At 49.9% G+C, this 14,079-nt stretch overlaps 6 protein-coding genes across 6 annotated transcripts; 3 read left to right on the plus strand and 3 right to left on the minus strand.

Annotated features, from left to right (window-relative positions):
- The first annotated feature begins 629 nt into the window (after positions 1-629).
- On the plus strand, positions 630-1,487 carry AUEXF2481DRAFT_91625 (uncharacterized protein). The gene is made up of 2 exons (XM_013485117.1): positions 630-863; positions 976-1,487. The coding sequence occupies exons 1-2, from the start codon at positions 756-758 to the stop codon at positions 1,477-1,479; spliced, it is 612 nt and encodes a 203-aa protein (XP_013340571.1). The 5' UTR covers positions 630-755; the 3' UTR covers positions 1,480-1,487.
- Positions 1,488-2,656: 1,169 nt separating this feature from the next.
- Positions 2,657-3,489, plus strand: AUEXF2481DRAFT_43425 (uncharacterized protein). The gene is made up of 2 exons (XM_013485062.1): positions 2,657-3,013; positions 3,087-3,489. The coding sequence occupies exons 1-2, from the start codon at positions 2,674-2,676 to the stop codon at positions 3,125-3,127; spliced, it is 381 nt and encodes a 126-aa protein (XP_013340516.1). The 5' UTR covers positions 2,657-2,673; the 3' UTR covers positions 3,128-3,489.
- A 69-nt stretch (positions 3,490-3,558) lies between these two features.
- AUEXF2481DRAFT_91626 (uncharacterized protein) lies at positions 3,559-4,977 on the plus strand. Its single transcript, XM_013485118.1, has 2 exons — positions 3,559-4,687; positions 4,755-4,977. Exons 1-2 carry the CDS (start codon positions 4,009-4,011, stop codon positions 4,778-4,780), a joined length of 705 nt encoding a protein of 234 aa, XP_013340572.1. The 5' UTR covers positions 3,559-4,008; the 3' UTR covers positions 4,781-4,977.
- A 335-nt stretch (positions 4,978-5,312) lies between these two features.
- On the minus strand, positions 5,313-7,268 carry AUEXF2481DRAFT_7998 (uncharacterized protein; the record flags this gene model as incomplete). Its single annotated transcript, XM_013485013.1, has 6 exons — positions 5,313-5,629; positions 5,687-6,104; positions 6,159-6,470; positions 6,520-6,836; positions 6,962-7,061; positions 7,116-7,268. 6 exons carry the CDS (start codon positions 7,266-7,268, stop codon positions 5,313-5,315), a joined length of 1,617 nt encoding a protein of 538 aa, XP_013340467.1.
- A 1,822-nt stretch (positions 7,269-9,090) lies between these two features.
- AUEXF2481DRAFT_442327 (uncharacterized protein) lies at positions 9,091-12,038 on the minus strand. The gene is made up of 2 exons (XM_013485128.1): positions 11,565-12,038; positions 9,091-11,504 (listed from the first exon to the last, which is right to left on the minus strand). Exons 1-2 carry the CDS (start codon positions 11,729-11,731, stop codon positions 9,233-9,235), a joined length of 2,439 nt encoding a protein of 812 aa, XP_013340582.1. The 5' UTR covers positions 11,732-12,038; the 3' UTR covers positions 9,091-9,232.
- A 645-nt stretch (positions 12,039-12,683) lies between these two features.
- AUEXF2481DRAFT_69020 (uncharacterized protein) lies at positions 12,684-13,500 on the minus strand (the record flags this gene model as incomplete). The annotated part of the gene is made up of 2 exons (XM_013485090.1): positions 12,684-13,160; positions 13,213-13,500. 2 exons carry the CDS (start codon positions 13,498-13,500, stop codon positions 12,684-12,686), a joined length of 765 nt encoding a protein of 254 aa, XP_013340544.1.
- Positions 13,501-14,079: the final 579 nt, after the last annotated feature.

Here is a 14,079-nt window from a genome sequence, read left to right on the forward strand (position 1 = left end):
TTGTGACGACTTTCTTCGAATTGCGGATGCTTAGCATGGGCATACAGATTAGTGTCTACCGCATTCCGATATTGCAGTCAGCCGGTTGAAACTGCTTCCCAGATCTTCGCACTCACAGCTACTTCCCGTTCTAATGTTTCATCGTGAGCAACTGATCGATTATTTCAGCACACGCGTACCTGTTGAGTCTTCTAAGCTATCTCCAGTTTTTGGCTTGAGGTATAAAGGCTTCATAGATCTAAAAAGCACCCTAAATCTACATCCCTGAAAGACGGCCAAACGTATCTGGTCGGCAGATTTTTGGTTGCTACATCATCATTGTCTAATTCAAACTCGTCTATGGTGTCTTCGAAAATTCACATCGAAAAAGCGGTATAAGTAGAGCAAAAAGACCAACTCTAGAAAGATAGGAGTCAATTATGAAGGCCCACGATTTGCCAAGGGCTTTGTGCTCTGCCACATCCGGTTCCTCAATTTTGCTCCAACTTTACGTCTCAGTAGACGGATCCCGTATTGTCGTTACACGATATCACCTTAACATATCTCCGAAGTGTCACTGGTGGGGAAACAATCTGCATAATGCACAGCTCGCGGACCCAACCTCAGCCTTACTCCGCCACCAGGAAAACGCATGCTGCACTCATGCGACGATCATATAGGCCATGATTAAGGTGAATCCAGGCTAGCTTACCGCGATCTAGGTCGTGAAGTAAAGTACTTCCCTTCCCTCAGCATCTGCCTGGTTCTCTAGGGCTATGTTGTTGCTGCGTGTAGTCCCTTATACTGGCCGACAGCACCGACTGCATCTTGCGACCACTACGAAGTCGGATTCACGCGCCGCCAAGTCAGTATGTACCCAGGAAGTATGTATGCAGCCGGATCAATAGCTCATAATAACACCGCGATGTTGGACTTGTATCGAATTGGCTTTACTTATCTGGTGTTGTTCGCTACTAACCACAACGCTCTGGACAGAGCCCTCATGTTTTTGTAATATGGACACTTCGTCCAGACATCGTTGCTCGGACTGAAGATACACTCAATATGTCGCCTGATTCGCACGTTATGAGTCATGCGACATCATCCACATCACCAAGGCATATGTCGGGACTTTCGGACACTGCATCTGCGATACCTTCGGAGTCACTACAACGGGATCACTCTTTTCGAAGTGTTCGCTCAAGAGACCATTCGACCCGGGAAGGCACAGACAACGACCGTCAAGATGGAGATGACCATTCGCATACAGGTGTGGCCACTCGACTTCTGTGCTCAGACCAAGAGGCGACACTGAAGGCTCCGCCGAAGAAGCCCCCTGTCTCTGTTGTCGAAAGACCTCCGAATCTACCATATTGGAAATCGTTCTGGCTGTGGAAGTCGACTATTGTGGCGTTCGCTTGTATGAGCCTCAGTTGCATGGTCACAGTAGTGGCTCTACTTCGTGTCCGAATCCAAAGATGGGCTAAGTCACCAAGGTAGTAACAATCACTACGCATGGCGATATGGTCCGATTGCTAGTAAGTGACGATGCTCATGGCTCTCAACAATGCTGACGATATAGTTATCACCGTTTTCGTGATACTATGGTCCCAACTGGATCGTTGCTGCAGAATGCTCGCACCTTGGTACTCAATGACACGCCATCCCCAGCCAGCATCTCGTACTGTTTGTCTTGATTATATTTTTGCCTTTCAACCTATCACTCTCTATAAGGCAGCAAGGTATTGTGACTGGGCTGTTCTGTGCACAGGACTTGGCTCTCTATTGTTCAAGATATCTGTAGGTCAATACTGCCTCACACGAAATCCGGCCGACCTTCGATAGATCATTGTGTCGACTGGTCTACTATTCACACGACCTATGATTGTCTCAAAACACTCTGTGTCTGTCCTTTTGATCAACGAATTCCAGGTCGACGGAATCAGGAATATTGGAGTGAGCGCAAATGCAAGCGAGATATTGACAGGCATCTACACCAATCAGCAGCCATATCCAAACGGAACCACCAACACCATGGTCACTCAATCATTCGCGATCCCAGAAGATGGCATGGAATTGCCTCCAGATTAAATGCTGACCACATCTCTGGACACGTTTGTCGTCGACCTGGCGTGTGAGATTGCCGTAATTACAATCACTCCATTCTCTAGACCCAGCTACCTCAACTACACATTCAATGCTACTATAGTGTCAAAGTCTTGTGGCTTGTCTGTCTTGGATCAACAGCGAATGGATGCAACACAGCGCTTCAAGCTTCTGCCTAATCTACCACCAGAGAATTTCGTCCCGCATAGCTTTCTTGCAAGCTGCTAGAATGCCACGGAAGATGATCAGCGTCTTGTGATGCTCCTTACTCTTTCCAATGAGAACTTAGATATTGTGAAGTCAAGTGCCATCATATGTCGACCTAGCTATACTTTTGGACAATACAGTATAGCGTACAACAACGACCCAGAACTCCGCACAGGCCCTCTGACCATGACTGGAGGTAACGCAAACTCGTCCTATTTATTCGATGTCCAACATCGAAGCAGACTCACTGGTGCAATTTACAACTCCACTGCCACGTTCTTGACGCTTTACAACTCTGACGATATCACGGAAGCTCAAGCTAGTGACGCCAGAATGTTCAATCTCATGACTGTAATCCAAGGTCGCGATAATTCAGACGCAATGCTTCGGCCATTCTTGAACGCAGAGGTCATGATGGAAAGAGCTGCACAAGTGTTTAATGCTATTGGTGCGCAGACTGTAGCCGAAGGGTTACTAGTACCCAGTGATCGCCGGATCATGGGCACAGCTACATTTCACCAAGAAAGACTCGTTGTCAATCGCGTCTCGGTCATCCTGATGAGCGTCGCCTTTGCCATCATTCGCTGTCTTTGCGCAGTGTTGATCTTTGTACGGTCCTGGGACGTTGTCCCACGCCGACCAGCCAGTGCCGTTGACACGATCAGCATATGTCTGACAAGTGTGCCATTCAAGGAGTCATTACGAGACTCCGCCCACTTGTCTGATGACAGAATCGAGCAGAAGTTAGCAAATTACAACTTCTCTCTAGTCAACGGTCACGAGGGTGGTCGAACCATTTTCGCTTTGGGAGTCGAAAAGCAAGCCCACGTCTTAGAGGCCAGTCGGACAACACAACACGCTTCTCACTGTATACTGTGGTGGCACCCCTGGGGAAGTAGATTTGCGACCAAGTTGGCAATAGTCTTACTACCATTGGCGTGTATAGCTGTCCTGGAGGTCTTACAGGCCAAGTCCAACGATCATCGTGGTTTCGCTAAACTGACAGATTCGGAAGGGCAAAGTTTCGAGATTGCAAATTATGCCACTCAGTACTTGCCAGCTGCGATCGTGATATCCATCAAACTGTTGTTTGGCGGACTAGAGGATGTGGTTAATGTTTTTGCACCCTTTCTCCCCCTTCGAAAAGCTCACGATCAGAGCTTAAAAGCCGTCAAGAAGATATCATGGCTACCATCGTGGTTGCAAAAGAGCGATAAAGGCTCCTACGACGCATTACAGAATACGCAAGGTTGCACTATCAAAGTCCTGGACTACCAAACCTACGGTCGAGTGTCTGTGCTCGCGTTGATTTCTGCAGCCAAACACAAGTATTGGCCTGTCGTATTCGTAAGTTTGGCAGCGCTGTTGAGTCCATTCCTCACCATCATCGTATCAGGACTATATTCTCTGGATCAGGTGCCAGTTCTGTATCCGGTATCTGCCAATAGAACATCGGCGTTCAACCTGACATGGGCCCAGAGCACGCGACATGACAGCGGAGCGGGACCAAGAACGATACAGATTTGGGATCACAACGCTACGTATCCACTCTGGACATACAAGGACCTTGCGCTATCCACGATTCAGATAGGTCCAGAGAGCCTTCCCTTCGCAAACACCTCTGCTGCTGAAGGCGCGCAGATCAACGCGATTGTTCCTGGTGTCAGAGCAAGACTTGATTGCATTCCTACCTCGAATCGCACAGTGTACCACAACATGGACTTCGGCCGAGATAAACACTCCAAGTCCGTGATCACGCGCGTACCAGTGAATGTCCTGAATACTTGCGTTGGGCACCCGATGCCCTCCATGCTCGGCACGAACATCACGTTTAGTGTTTATCCCGAGGAGACGTATTTTTCGCAGATTACGAACCTGCACATCATTCAAGCATCGGGCGGCTCGAGTCCTGTGAGCGTTTTTCCGGACCCCGATGTTGGCACCTTCACATTTCCAGACAACGACGCCGACTGCCCCTCATTGGTATTCTATATTGCAAAGTGGTCACCACTTCCAAATAGCAAGGATTACATGCTTGACTTCAATGCTTTGTCTTGCAAGCAAGTAGTCGACGAAGTTCAAGTCAATGCCACGCTATTATATCCCTCCATGGAGCTTGACCCGCCGATTACACCCAAGGTCTTGGAGGGAGTCACTACCAATGTGGTAGACACTGAACGCAATGGCTCTGTCGAAACCTGGCAAGTCGGCTATCAATTCGACAAGTGGGACACCAGCCAGATAATAGTTACAGGAGGGACATCCCGCGCATGGAACCCGTACGTCAGCCGGTACTACCAGATGGTTGTCAATGGCACTCGGGAAGTGAGACCCGTATTTCTTGACGACATGATCGGGGAAGCAAACATCGACAATTTCTCAATAGCCACTCAAGGTTTGTATGGCATATACATGGCAGAGCTTCTGTCAACGAAGAAACAAGACCTTTTCACACCGACCAGTGTTCAAGCATCCATTGAGGCTATGACGGAGTGGCGAGTCAAACAACATGAGCCCTCGAAGATTGTGTTGCAAGTCATTCTAGGCATCATGGCGGTCTGCGGTCTTCTTACATGGCTGTGCATGGAAACGAAAGAAGTGCTGCCACACAACCCATGCACTATAGCCGGTATGATCAGTTTTTTCGCTGACAGCTCTTTGTGGAGCGATGCCTTAGCGAAGTAAACTTGGTCTCAATCCCATGATAGCGCGAACTTGTTCGAAGATTCAGAAGTGAGCATGGGTTGGCATGAGAGACACAATGATGATGAGAGCTCTGGTGACGTTTCGCGTCGACACTTTGGCATTGACAGGAGTCGTCGCCAGTAAAATTGATTTGTTTGCCGTCTGCTTCACCATGATTGAACGAAGATTCGGATTTTTTTTCTACCTGGTCTGGCATGAACGTGATACCGAGCCCTCTCCTTAACTGAGCAGCTTTACGAAACTGCATCTGTTCAATGCTCCGCCACAATCAATGCTTGTGCATCCGTGTACCTTGAGCGACTCCGGGCACGCAGCTATACAGCGCCTCCAGCGGCCTTCTTAATTTCTGCTTCATCAAGTCTTTTCCAGCTTCCGAAACAGCCCACAAGTGTAGCAATGCCAAAAGCAGCAATCGTGATGGCGAAAACAGCTTTGAGTCCAACCATATACGCGTCGAGGACAATGGATATCTGCGAGGCCGTGAACTGTTCACGAATTTGTGTTGCGCCCGTGCCAAGTACTATAGCAGGGTCGAGATCAGGTAGCTTCTTCACGACTTCCTTGATCACTTGATTGTTGAAAGCGCATTGGACAGCGGCGATGAAGAATGATCCACCAATAACGAGGAAAACTGCAACAAGTGTCAGTCAATGATCCAAGCTAATCGTTGAGTATAAATAAGACTTACAGTTGATGATCGCACTGACTTGAGACAAATCCTCAGGTTTGGTGTGGATCTGCGCGTTCGCGATTGCAACTTGGAAAGTCCAACCAGTTGTAGATCCGGCTAAGATCTGGTAGCCGATCCACTTAGCGGATGAAGTGTTGGCGTCCATCGTGTAGAAAAGGCCAGCGGCGATTGTTCCCAGTGCACCACCACCGATCCAGAACAGAGGCACGATACCAATCTTTTGTAAAGCGAACCCTTGAACAATGGCAGCAATTGTCAACGGAATGATCAGAGCCAGCATCCTGACACCAGATCCAATCGGAGAGGCGTTGTGAATGCTCTGAAAGTACACTGGCAGGTAGTATAAAAGGATAAAGTATGCGCCACCGAAGAAGAACATGAAGACCGAGCCCACCCAGACGTGGCGTTGCAGCATCTGAAAATTCATCAGCTCACTAGTTGACAAGGCGCGAGCCAAGGAAAAACTTACCAGTCGTGGGACGACCATAGCACGTTCTTTCTGATAGAACTGCCAGCACACGAAGACTGAAGCGATAGCGACAGAACCTACCAGTAATCCGATGACCTGGCTGCTGTCCCATGGGTGTGTCTGTCCGGCGTATTGTAGGGCTAGGATGTACGAAACTATCAGACCCATTATGAGAGCTGCTCCAAGAAGGTCCAACTGCAAAATCTTTTCCTTCAATGATGCCTGCACAGGCTTGACGTTGTGTGGAACTTTGAAGAAGAAGAAGACGACGATGGCCGCTAGCCCTCCTATCGGCAGGTTGATGTAAAAGCACTATGACACTGTTAGTATCTCGTCACAAATGAGGACGATCATGTCTTACCCAACGCCATGACACTTTGTCAGTGAAAGCACCGCCGACGAGAGGACCAAGAACTGCAGCGATGCCATATGTCGCTCCAACAAAGCCTAGAAGCTGCGGACGTCTCTCAGGAGAGGCAGCGAAGCCGATCATGGTATAGACGCCGACGGCAACACCAGAGCCACCAACGCCTGCGATCGCTCGGCCAACGATCAGAGTAGTCGGATCTTTGGCCACTCCGCAAACCAGACTTCCGATCTCGAAGATCAGCATGGCAATCAGGTACCAAAGCTTTAGCGAAAAATACTTGTAGAGCTTGCCCCATGTTGATTGGAACCCTGCTATGGTTAGCAGAGAGGTCCAGCCGGTGGCGCAAAACTTGAAACTAGGCGCGACTTTATAGGGCTGTGCTCTACGCGAGTTGTCAGCAGTGTGACTATACACCGGTCAAGGCAAGACTGACCACCTCCGAAGGTCATGAAGTATGCCGAACCATACCATGATACCTTATTGAGATCGTGGAACTCGTCTGTGATTTTGGGGATGGCAGTGCCGAGAATGGTCTGGCGAAAACTCGTTAGCTTTCCGTGTTGTTGTAAAGCAGCAGTCAGACGAACATTGTCGAGCGCGACCAAGAACATTCCGAGCATGAGTGACACAACGAGAGCAGTCAGCCGGCTACCATGTAGGTAGTCATCCGCGGTCGATGCATCATCTACAGCTTTAACGACGTCAACAGCATCTTCTTTCGTTTCGGATATTTCTGCCATGGTTTGTGAATCGTGAGAAGACGTTATCATTTAGCTGCGTCTGTCAAGAGGTCTTGACTTGTGTTTGTTGATGGTGAGCTGCAATAGGCAAGTGTCACCGAACAGGAACACGCAGCACTTATACTGGCAGGTGCAACTGTGGACGAGTTGGACACCGGCCGGGGCAATTGAGTCCACGTCTTGGTTGCTCGTCTCAAGATACTCAACATTACAAAGCATCGGCTCGTTAGAGATGCCGCACATAGTTTTGGTGCTTGGTCCGTCCGAGATAGCATTCCTTCGCCCGAGCCTCCCTCAAGCAACTCTTTGTAAGTTCGAAAAAGATACTTTGGCGGCATCTCAAGGCTCTGATTGGTCCAGCACTCTGGTAGACGATGCACACTCTTGTCATCTGCTTACAGTAACCCGCCCGGTTTTGCTTGTTGTATGTCAACGGGTAGTAGAATTGGTTAGAGCTCTGTCAGGAGATGATCATGCCAAGCATGTCGGCTGAAGGTGATCATTAATAAGCACAATCTAGGCAGCATCGGTCTCGTCCAGCGTGGTTTCCCCTTGATTGTGTGTCCAGTGGAATTAAATCGGGCTAAAGTCGACCCTTCTCCGACTCGGTGAGCTGCAGGTAAGCAAAACGGTTGTCATGAAGGGTCCAGCCCGACAGGAACTCATGACAGTGACATCTGATGGCCTTGATGAGGCAAGGTCAGGAAGGGACTCTAGAACAGGAAATTGAATGTGAGATGTGTTGTCGCGTCACACACGGATGTGTAGAGAACTGCGTTGGCAGAAACGAAGGAGAGACACTCCGGAGGGATCAGCAACGCGCCTTTGACTAAGCATTGCTGTTGACCGCGGCCTCGAGTATTCTAATCACTTCGCTCCGCCGACAGTCATTATAATGCTGACAAGGTCGCGCGGTAGTATGCAAGACCTATGAGCTGCGTTCGCGACGCGATGCACGACGCGCCCGCCACACGTTCAATACCACGTCGCCTTGCGTTGGTTACAGTCTCCAAGCTCGTTTAAGCTCGGCTACGACCACGGACACTGCACTCCGTTCATCTCGACCATACGAATATACACGTTAACATTTACAACGTTAGAAGGACTGGAAGAATGCGCAGAAGAGGCCGCCTGGTCCGAAAAACTCACACGACAACGATGGCCAAGACCTTGTTGGATCTGCCAATCTCGGAAAGTGCCAATGCGACCGAGCAACAACATGCACGAATTGCCAACGCCGAGGGGAGGAACACCTCTGCGCTCCGGAAGTTGATAGCGTAAGGGAACCTCCTGCTGCGCGGAAACGGGAAAGACAGGAACCCAAGGACTTTGGTGATCGAAGAGTATACGCCTATTGTTGATCCGCCAAGTCAACCACCTGCATCTATATCACGGACTGAGGTAGAACGACCACAAAAGGATCTCGAACGTCTTGAACAAATCTGTGTGAGACGCAGCTTTATTCTGTCTCGATGAAGCAGAGTATATGCGAAAACCCACCATACGCACAGTACAAACCATCGCGATCCTTAGCATCTGCTTCGAAAATCTTGGTGATCACGATCTTCGGCAGACAATGTGGGCCTGTGCCATTACGAGCAGCAGTAATTCACCACAACTTCTACAACTCTTTGCACAAAGACCTCATGACAAAAAGCAAAGTCATTCGTCAAGCAGATGATCGATTTGTTCAGCTTATTTCAGGCCTGCAAGAACATCTCAAACCATCAGTCGGGAACACCACTATCACATCACTGGAAATGGAACACCCTTAGGTACGTTGGCAGCGTGTCAAAGTAGCACCGGCGTACTTTCCTCAACGTGTCCTCATGTATTCCGTAATTGAATAGAATTGGCGAGAGCAACTCATCGAATTCAGCTGCGAGTATAGCAGCAAAAACGATACGACAATCACTCATTTCAGTACTAGAAGAACAATAGAAGACATATGAACTGGTCTCGTTTCAGCGACCTCCAAAAGCTACACTGACGGAACTTCTTTGTCCTCGCTTCTCATCTCTCTCGATCCCTGTTCTGCTTCTACCGTGAATGGGCAGACTGGCGGCACTATGTCTAGTACCTCTCGACGGCTTGGTGGTGGAATCACGCCCAGACTCTGACTGTCTGCTTGATCGTCTCGAGCCTTCACCGCGTAGTGATCTATGTCTATGCCTCTTACTTTGGTCAGTTTCCCGGGACTCACGGTCATGACTATGCTCCCGATGACGAGAAGGACTTCGCTCGTGACGAGTATGGCGGGATGCAACGCAAGAGATACTGTCCTCTGGAGCCACTGTCTCGAGATCATCGATGCGAGGTATAGGATCCTTGCAGAGAAGACTGCCCACCAGACTAGTCTTGCGCGACTCTGGCAATGGTATATCAGCCGCCGATCGCTCTTCTGATGTATGTCCTGAGACTCGACGACCCAGGATGCCGCTGATGATGCTACCTGTTCGAGAGTCGGGCAGAGGAATTTGATGGGCCGATGTTGTCGAGGCAGCTCTAGATGAAGGAAGAGATCTCTCCATGGCTGAGACCAGTGAAGGCCTTCTAGATGCCCGGGGCGGCATATCCGCACCTAAGGCAATGAAAGTGCTTCGGGATTCCAGCAAAGCGTACTCTGCGGCAGAAACCACAGATGTCTTCCTCGAGACTGGCAGAGGCAGATCTGCTGCAGAGTGACGGTGCGATCTATTGACTTGGCTTGCTTTGATGGTGCTCGCATCAGACCCATCGTAAGGTGATCGATCCCTGTGGGCGCTGGATCCATGTCTAGAAGACCTCTTAGACACAGCTGAATGATGACTCGATGGATTGCGGTGTCTGTTCAACCGATCTGGTGAGCCTGTCCTGTGTTCACTCCGTCGGCTCACGACTGAATAGTCTTGATGCTTGTTAGATCGGTGAGAGTGTCTACTGGCTCGATCGGGAGACATATCCTGGCGCTCACCGTGGTGAGTTCTAGGGGATTCTCTTTGAGACGACTGACCATGTCTGCTCTTATTCGAGTGTGTTGAGTGCATGCTCATTGCGCTATCCCGACGTACGACTACAAGATCCTGCGACGGGTTCTCCTGAGCTTGTGCCGGAGAATATCCAATCTGGCGATTTGTATGGCATATGGAAGCAGGAGATGTGACTGCGCGACGAGAAAAGATAGTAGGCCGTTGAACAACCAAAGATGCTGGTACGTATTCAATCTGTCTTCCTGGCGATATCACCGATGGGACACCATGGCGTATTTTGGGAGGAGTCTGGATCAGAGCTTGGGAAGCTGGAACGTAGACTGCCTCGGACTTCTTCTCGTCTCTCAAAGTGGGTGATAAAGAGAGGTAGGAATCTTTGTGATGAGTCCTTGAGTCTATCGATCGTGGCTTCATAGCAGCGTCTATGGCTCGCAATGAGCGAGGCTTTTGTGGTCGGAGAGGAATTTCGGCGTCATTGTCGCCGAACTCTTCCATGACTCTAGAAGCAACGATCGACTCCGTGGTGCTATAGTTGCGGTGTACCTTGGTTCTTGGTCGAGCCTGTACATCCTCAGTCGCATCATTGGGCAGTCTGTCTACTGGTGCATTCTTGTTCATTGTCGATGAGCTTGATACGGTCTTCGCCTTGTTTGTCTGAGAAGCTTGACCAGGGTAGACAATACAGGGTAGCTTACTCGCTACTCTTCTTGATGAAGACTTCCGAGCCATCTTATCAGCGAACTCTGCTTCTTGTTGCGCACTGTCCTGCTCGCTCTTGACCATGGCATAAGCAACTGCTGCACCGGCTGCCGCTCCGAGTATGGTGCCGATGATCGCTTTACCAGTGATGTGGATACCAGAGTTGGAGCTCGAGCTTGATGATGCCGCTGGAACTGCAGGCATCGAGGTACTTTTGGCGATGCTCGGTGAGAACTTATCCTCGGTCTCATATTGGCTTCTTGCGGAGACGAAGGTCGTTCTGTCTTCGTCTTCCAAATCATTTACAATCCGTTCCCTCCAATCCAGAACACGGCTACCTCCAGTGATCGTAGTGTATGCATCTTCGTCGTCGAATTGATGATAGATGACCTCGATACTATTGCCATCGAGATCCAAAACAGCAGCATTGAAGATACAGTCATTACAGCCTCTGAAAGCAGGAGCACCATTCGGTCGACCGCCAGCGGTGAGAGCAGCTGCGTAAAAATCCCTCACCGCCGCTTTGCTGGTCGCGGAAAATGCCACATGTGAATTGCTACGGTTGACACTGTGGTGATTCTATTTTAGCTGAATTACTTGATTGTACTTGCCAAGTTCAGAATCTTACCCTGGTGCCTCAGGACTTAGGAAAAAATCAGCGTCGTCGGTGCCGAAACCGATGGAGTCGCCTTGGTTGCCGATGTATTTGTATCCTAGAGGTTGGAGTGCTGAGAGGAAAAAGGAGCACGCAGAGGGGATGTGAGAAACAGTCAACCCTACGTGTGATACTGGCATGACAGGCTTGTGCAATTAAAGAAAGGAACAGAGTCAACGGCAGGGAAACAATGGTAGGAGATACACCACCTATACTATATCAATCACCAAAGCACTTACATGACTAGCCAGCCGAACAACCATATCGACTCGATCATGGACACGTTAAATCCGCGTCCAGACTACTGCACGCTCCATATATTTCGCGGCTGACGGGGAAAAGTGTTCCTGCGGCCGGAAGATGCGCTTCGGTAGGTGTGGACAACAAATAAGTGTATAAAGTAGGCTAGGCGGGACGCACCGGGAGAAGATCCTCAGCGCCAATGGAGACCCTAGTCACCGATCGCCTATATAATAGACCGTCCGTGCGGCGGCAGATCAGGAGCGGTATGCGTATGGCGAAAGTGCCACGTAGAAAGTGTGCGCTTCATGCAAGCTAAATACGACGACAGGTCATGGATGGGAAAAATGCCCTACTTAGTGCACTTTTACCGACCAGCGGACATCATCCTGCGATACCCGTCCAACGAGAGACGGTCAAGTGTTGGGAGGCGTAGATACATAGTCGAGCGTAGGTTTCACTGGCAGATGTAACTTTCCGGAACGTAAATGATTCAGAATGAGGTGATGGTCGAATGATATTTTATTTGTTCGGGACCCTGATCCGAACGGAACGCGTGCAGGTTTGTAAGAAGCCAACCAAATTCCATGCAACTATCCTGAGGGAAGACCTTGCGCTGAAGTGCTCTTATTCTCACCGGGCTTTAGAGAGACTGATAGCGGGCGATGAGGCTCGAGTGGAACGATGGATCTGGTATATAACGATGCGAGCGGTAACCGCTCTAGTTACGGCGCAGCCCGTATACGAAGGACTGTATTTCCTGATGCCTAAACAACGAGTGGGCGGTCCCCTCCGGATGTCCTTTTGTGGGTAGATTCTGTAGTATCGCAAAGATGCTCAAAGATTGTGAATCTAGATGACGTCCCAGACTTCCTCGGCAGCGTGACAGAATCTGCTGCAAGCGACACTGGCACTCAAACTGAAGTTGCTGATGGAGATTGAATCGTCCTTGAACTCGTCTGCGAAAGTATCGTTACCCTTGGCCATGGCACCGACAAAGACGCAAATGCTCTCCTTGGGAGCCAGGTCGGCAATGTAGTCGCTCACGCGAACAACGGAGGCGTCGAAACTGAGGGTGACCTTGCGGCAGTTGGGAGGGAGGTGGTCGGTGATGGGGTTCTTAATAACCTTCAACAGCTTCTCTTGCGACGTCGTTGAACGGATGGAGAGTCTGTGGAGGAGTTGAACCATCAAACCAGCGAAGCGCTTGAAGGTACGAGGAATGCGGACGGTGGGGCTGACTTCGATCAAGACACCCTTTGCTGTATGGATATAGATTTGGAGCTTGCCGGCCTTGTTGAGAGGCGAGTCGAGAAGAGTGAGGAGACACTGCGCATTGATTAGGAGGGACAGGAGGGGAGCGAATAAAGAAGCAACCAACCTGGTGGGTAATGTCGGGACGAGCATCCGAAATGTCGCGGTTCATCTTGCGCATGACACCAATGTGCTCGTCGCTGTTGAGCAACGAGTACTTGTCGTCCTTGGCACCACCACGGCCACCTGAGGAAGCCTTGTATGTCTCGAGACTGGCATTGGACAGCACGACGATCAGGCGCTGTGAGTCCTTGTCGCTCGAGGGAATGGGAACATGTTGTTCGGCCACAAGCTGAGGCAGTGACGGAGGGGGGAGACTTTGAGTGCCTTGAGGTTCAGATTTAATGTCAGCCATGACGAGGTTCTTGTTGGAAGAACTTCTTGAAGAAACGCTGTGTGACGGTTGAGCAGCAACAGGTGTGCGGATTAAAAGGAAATGGTGAGAGGTGATGAGGCTGGTGGTGGTATGGTAGAGTCGCGCGTGGACACTTTGTGCATGTGGAAAGCGGATGTTGCTGCGATGGGAGAAAATTGCTGTGACTGACGCTGTCTCTTTGTTTCACGGCCCTCGAATGAAGAGCGTCTGCGCACTGCCGAACTGCTCTCTTCGGTGCCCTCGGCCTGCTCTTGCCCGGGGATCTGCTTTTCTTCGATGTCGCTCATTTTGTCTTGTCTAGGAAATGCTTTACGGCTTCTCTGAATCCTGGTCGTTTGTTTCTAAAAAGCTTCAATGTCTTTGGCAAAACTGGCTCCAGGATGACCTGGAAAATATTTTCTCGACTATCGCAAGTAGCTCTGATCACGTGGGCACAGCGAAGGGCTCGAACCGCTTCCTTGCGTTGGCATCCGCCGACTTTATCCAACTGCATTTAGTACGAGAATCTGTTCCACCAACCAGCGCCCTAACGTGCTATGCCGTCGCTATGATTCAACC

This window comes from Aureobasidium subglaciale (assembly GCF_000721755.1).
Source record: "Aureobasidium subglaciale EXF-2481 unplaced genomic scaffold scaffold_24, whole genome shotgun sequence".
NCBI classification, from domain to species: domain Eukaryota; kingdom Fungi; phylum Ascomycota; class Dothideomycetes; order Dothideales; family Saccotheciaceae; genus Aureobasidium; species Aureobasidium subglaciale.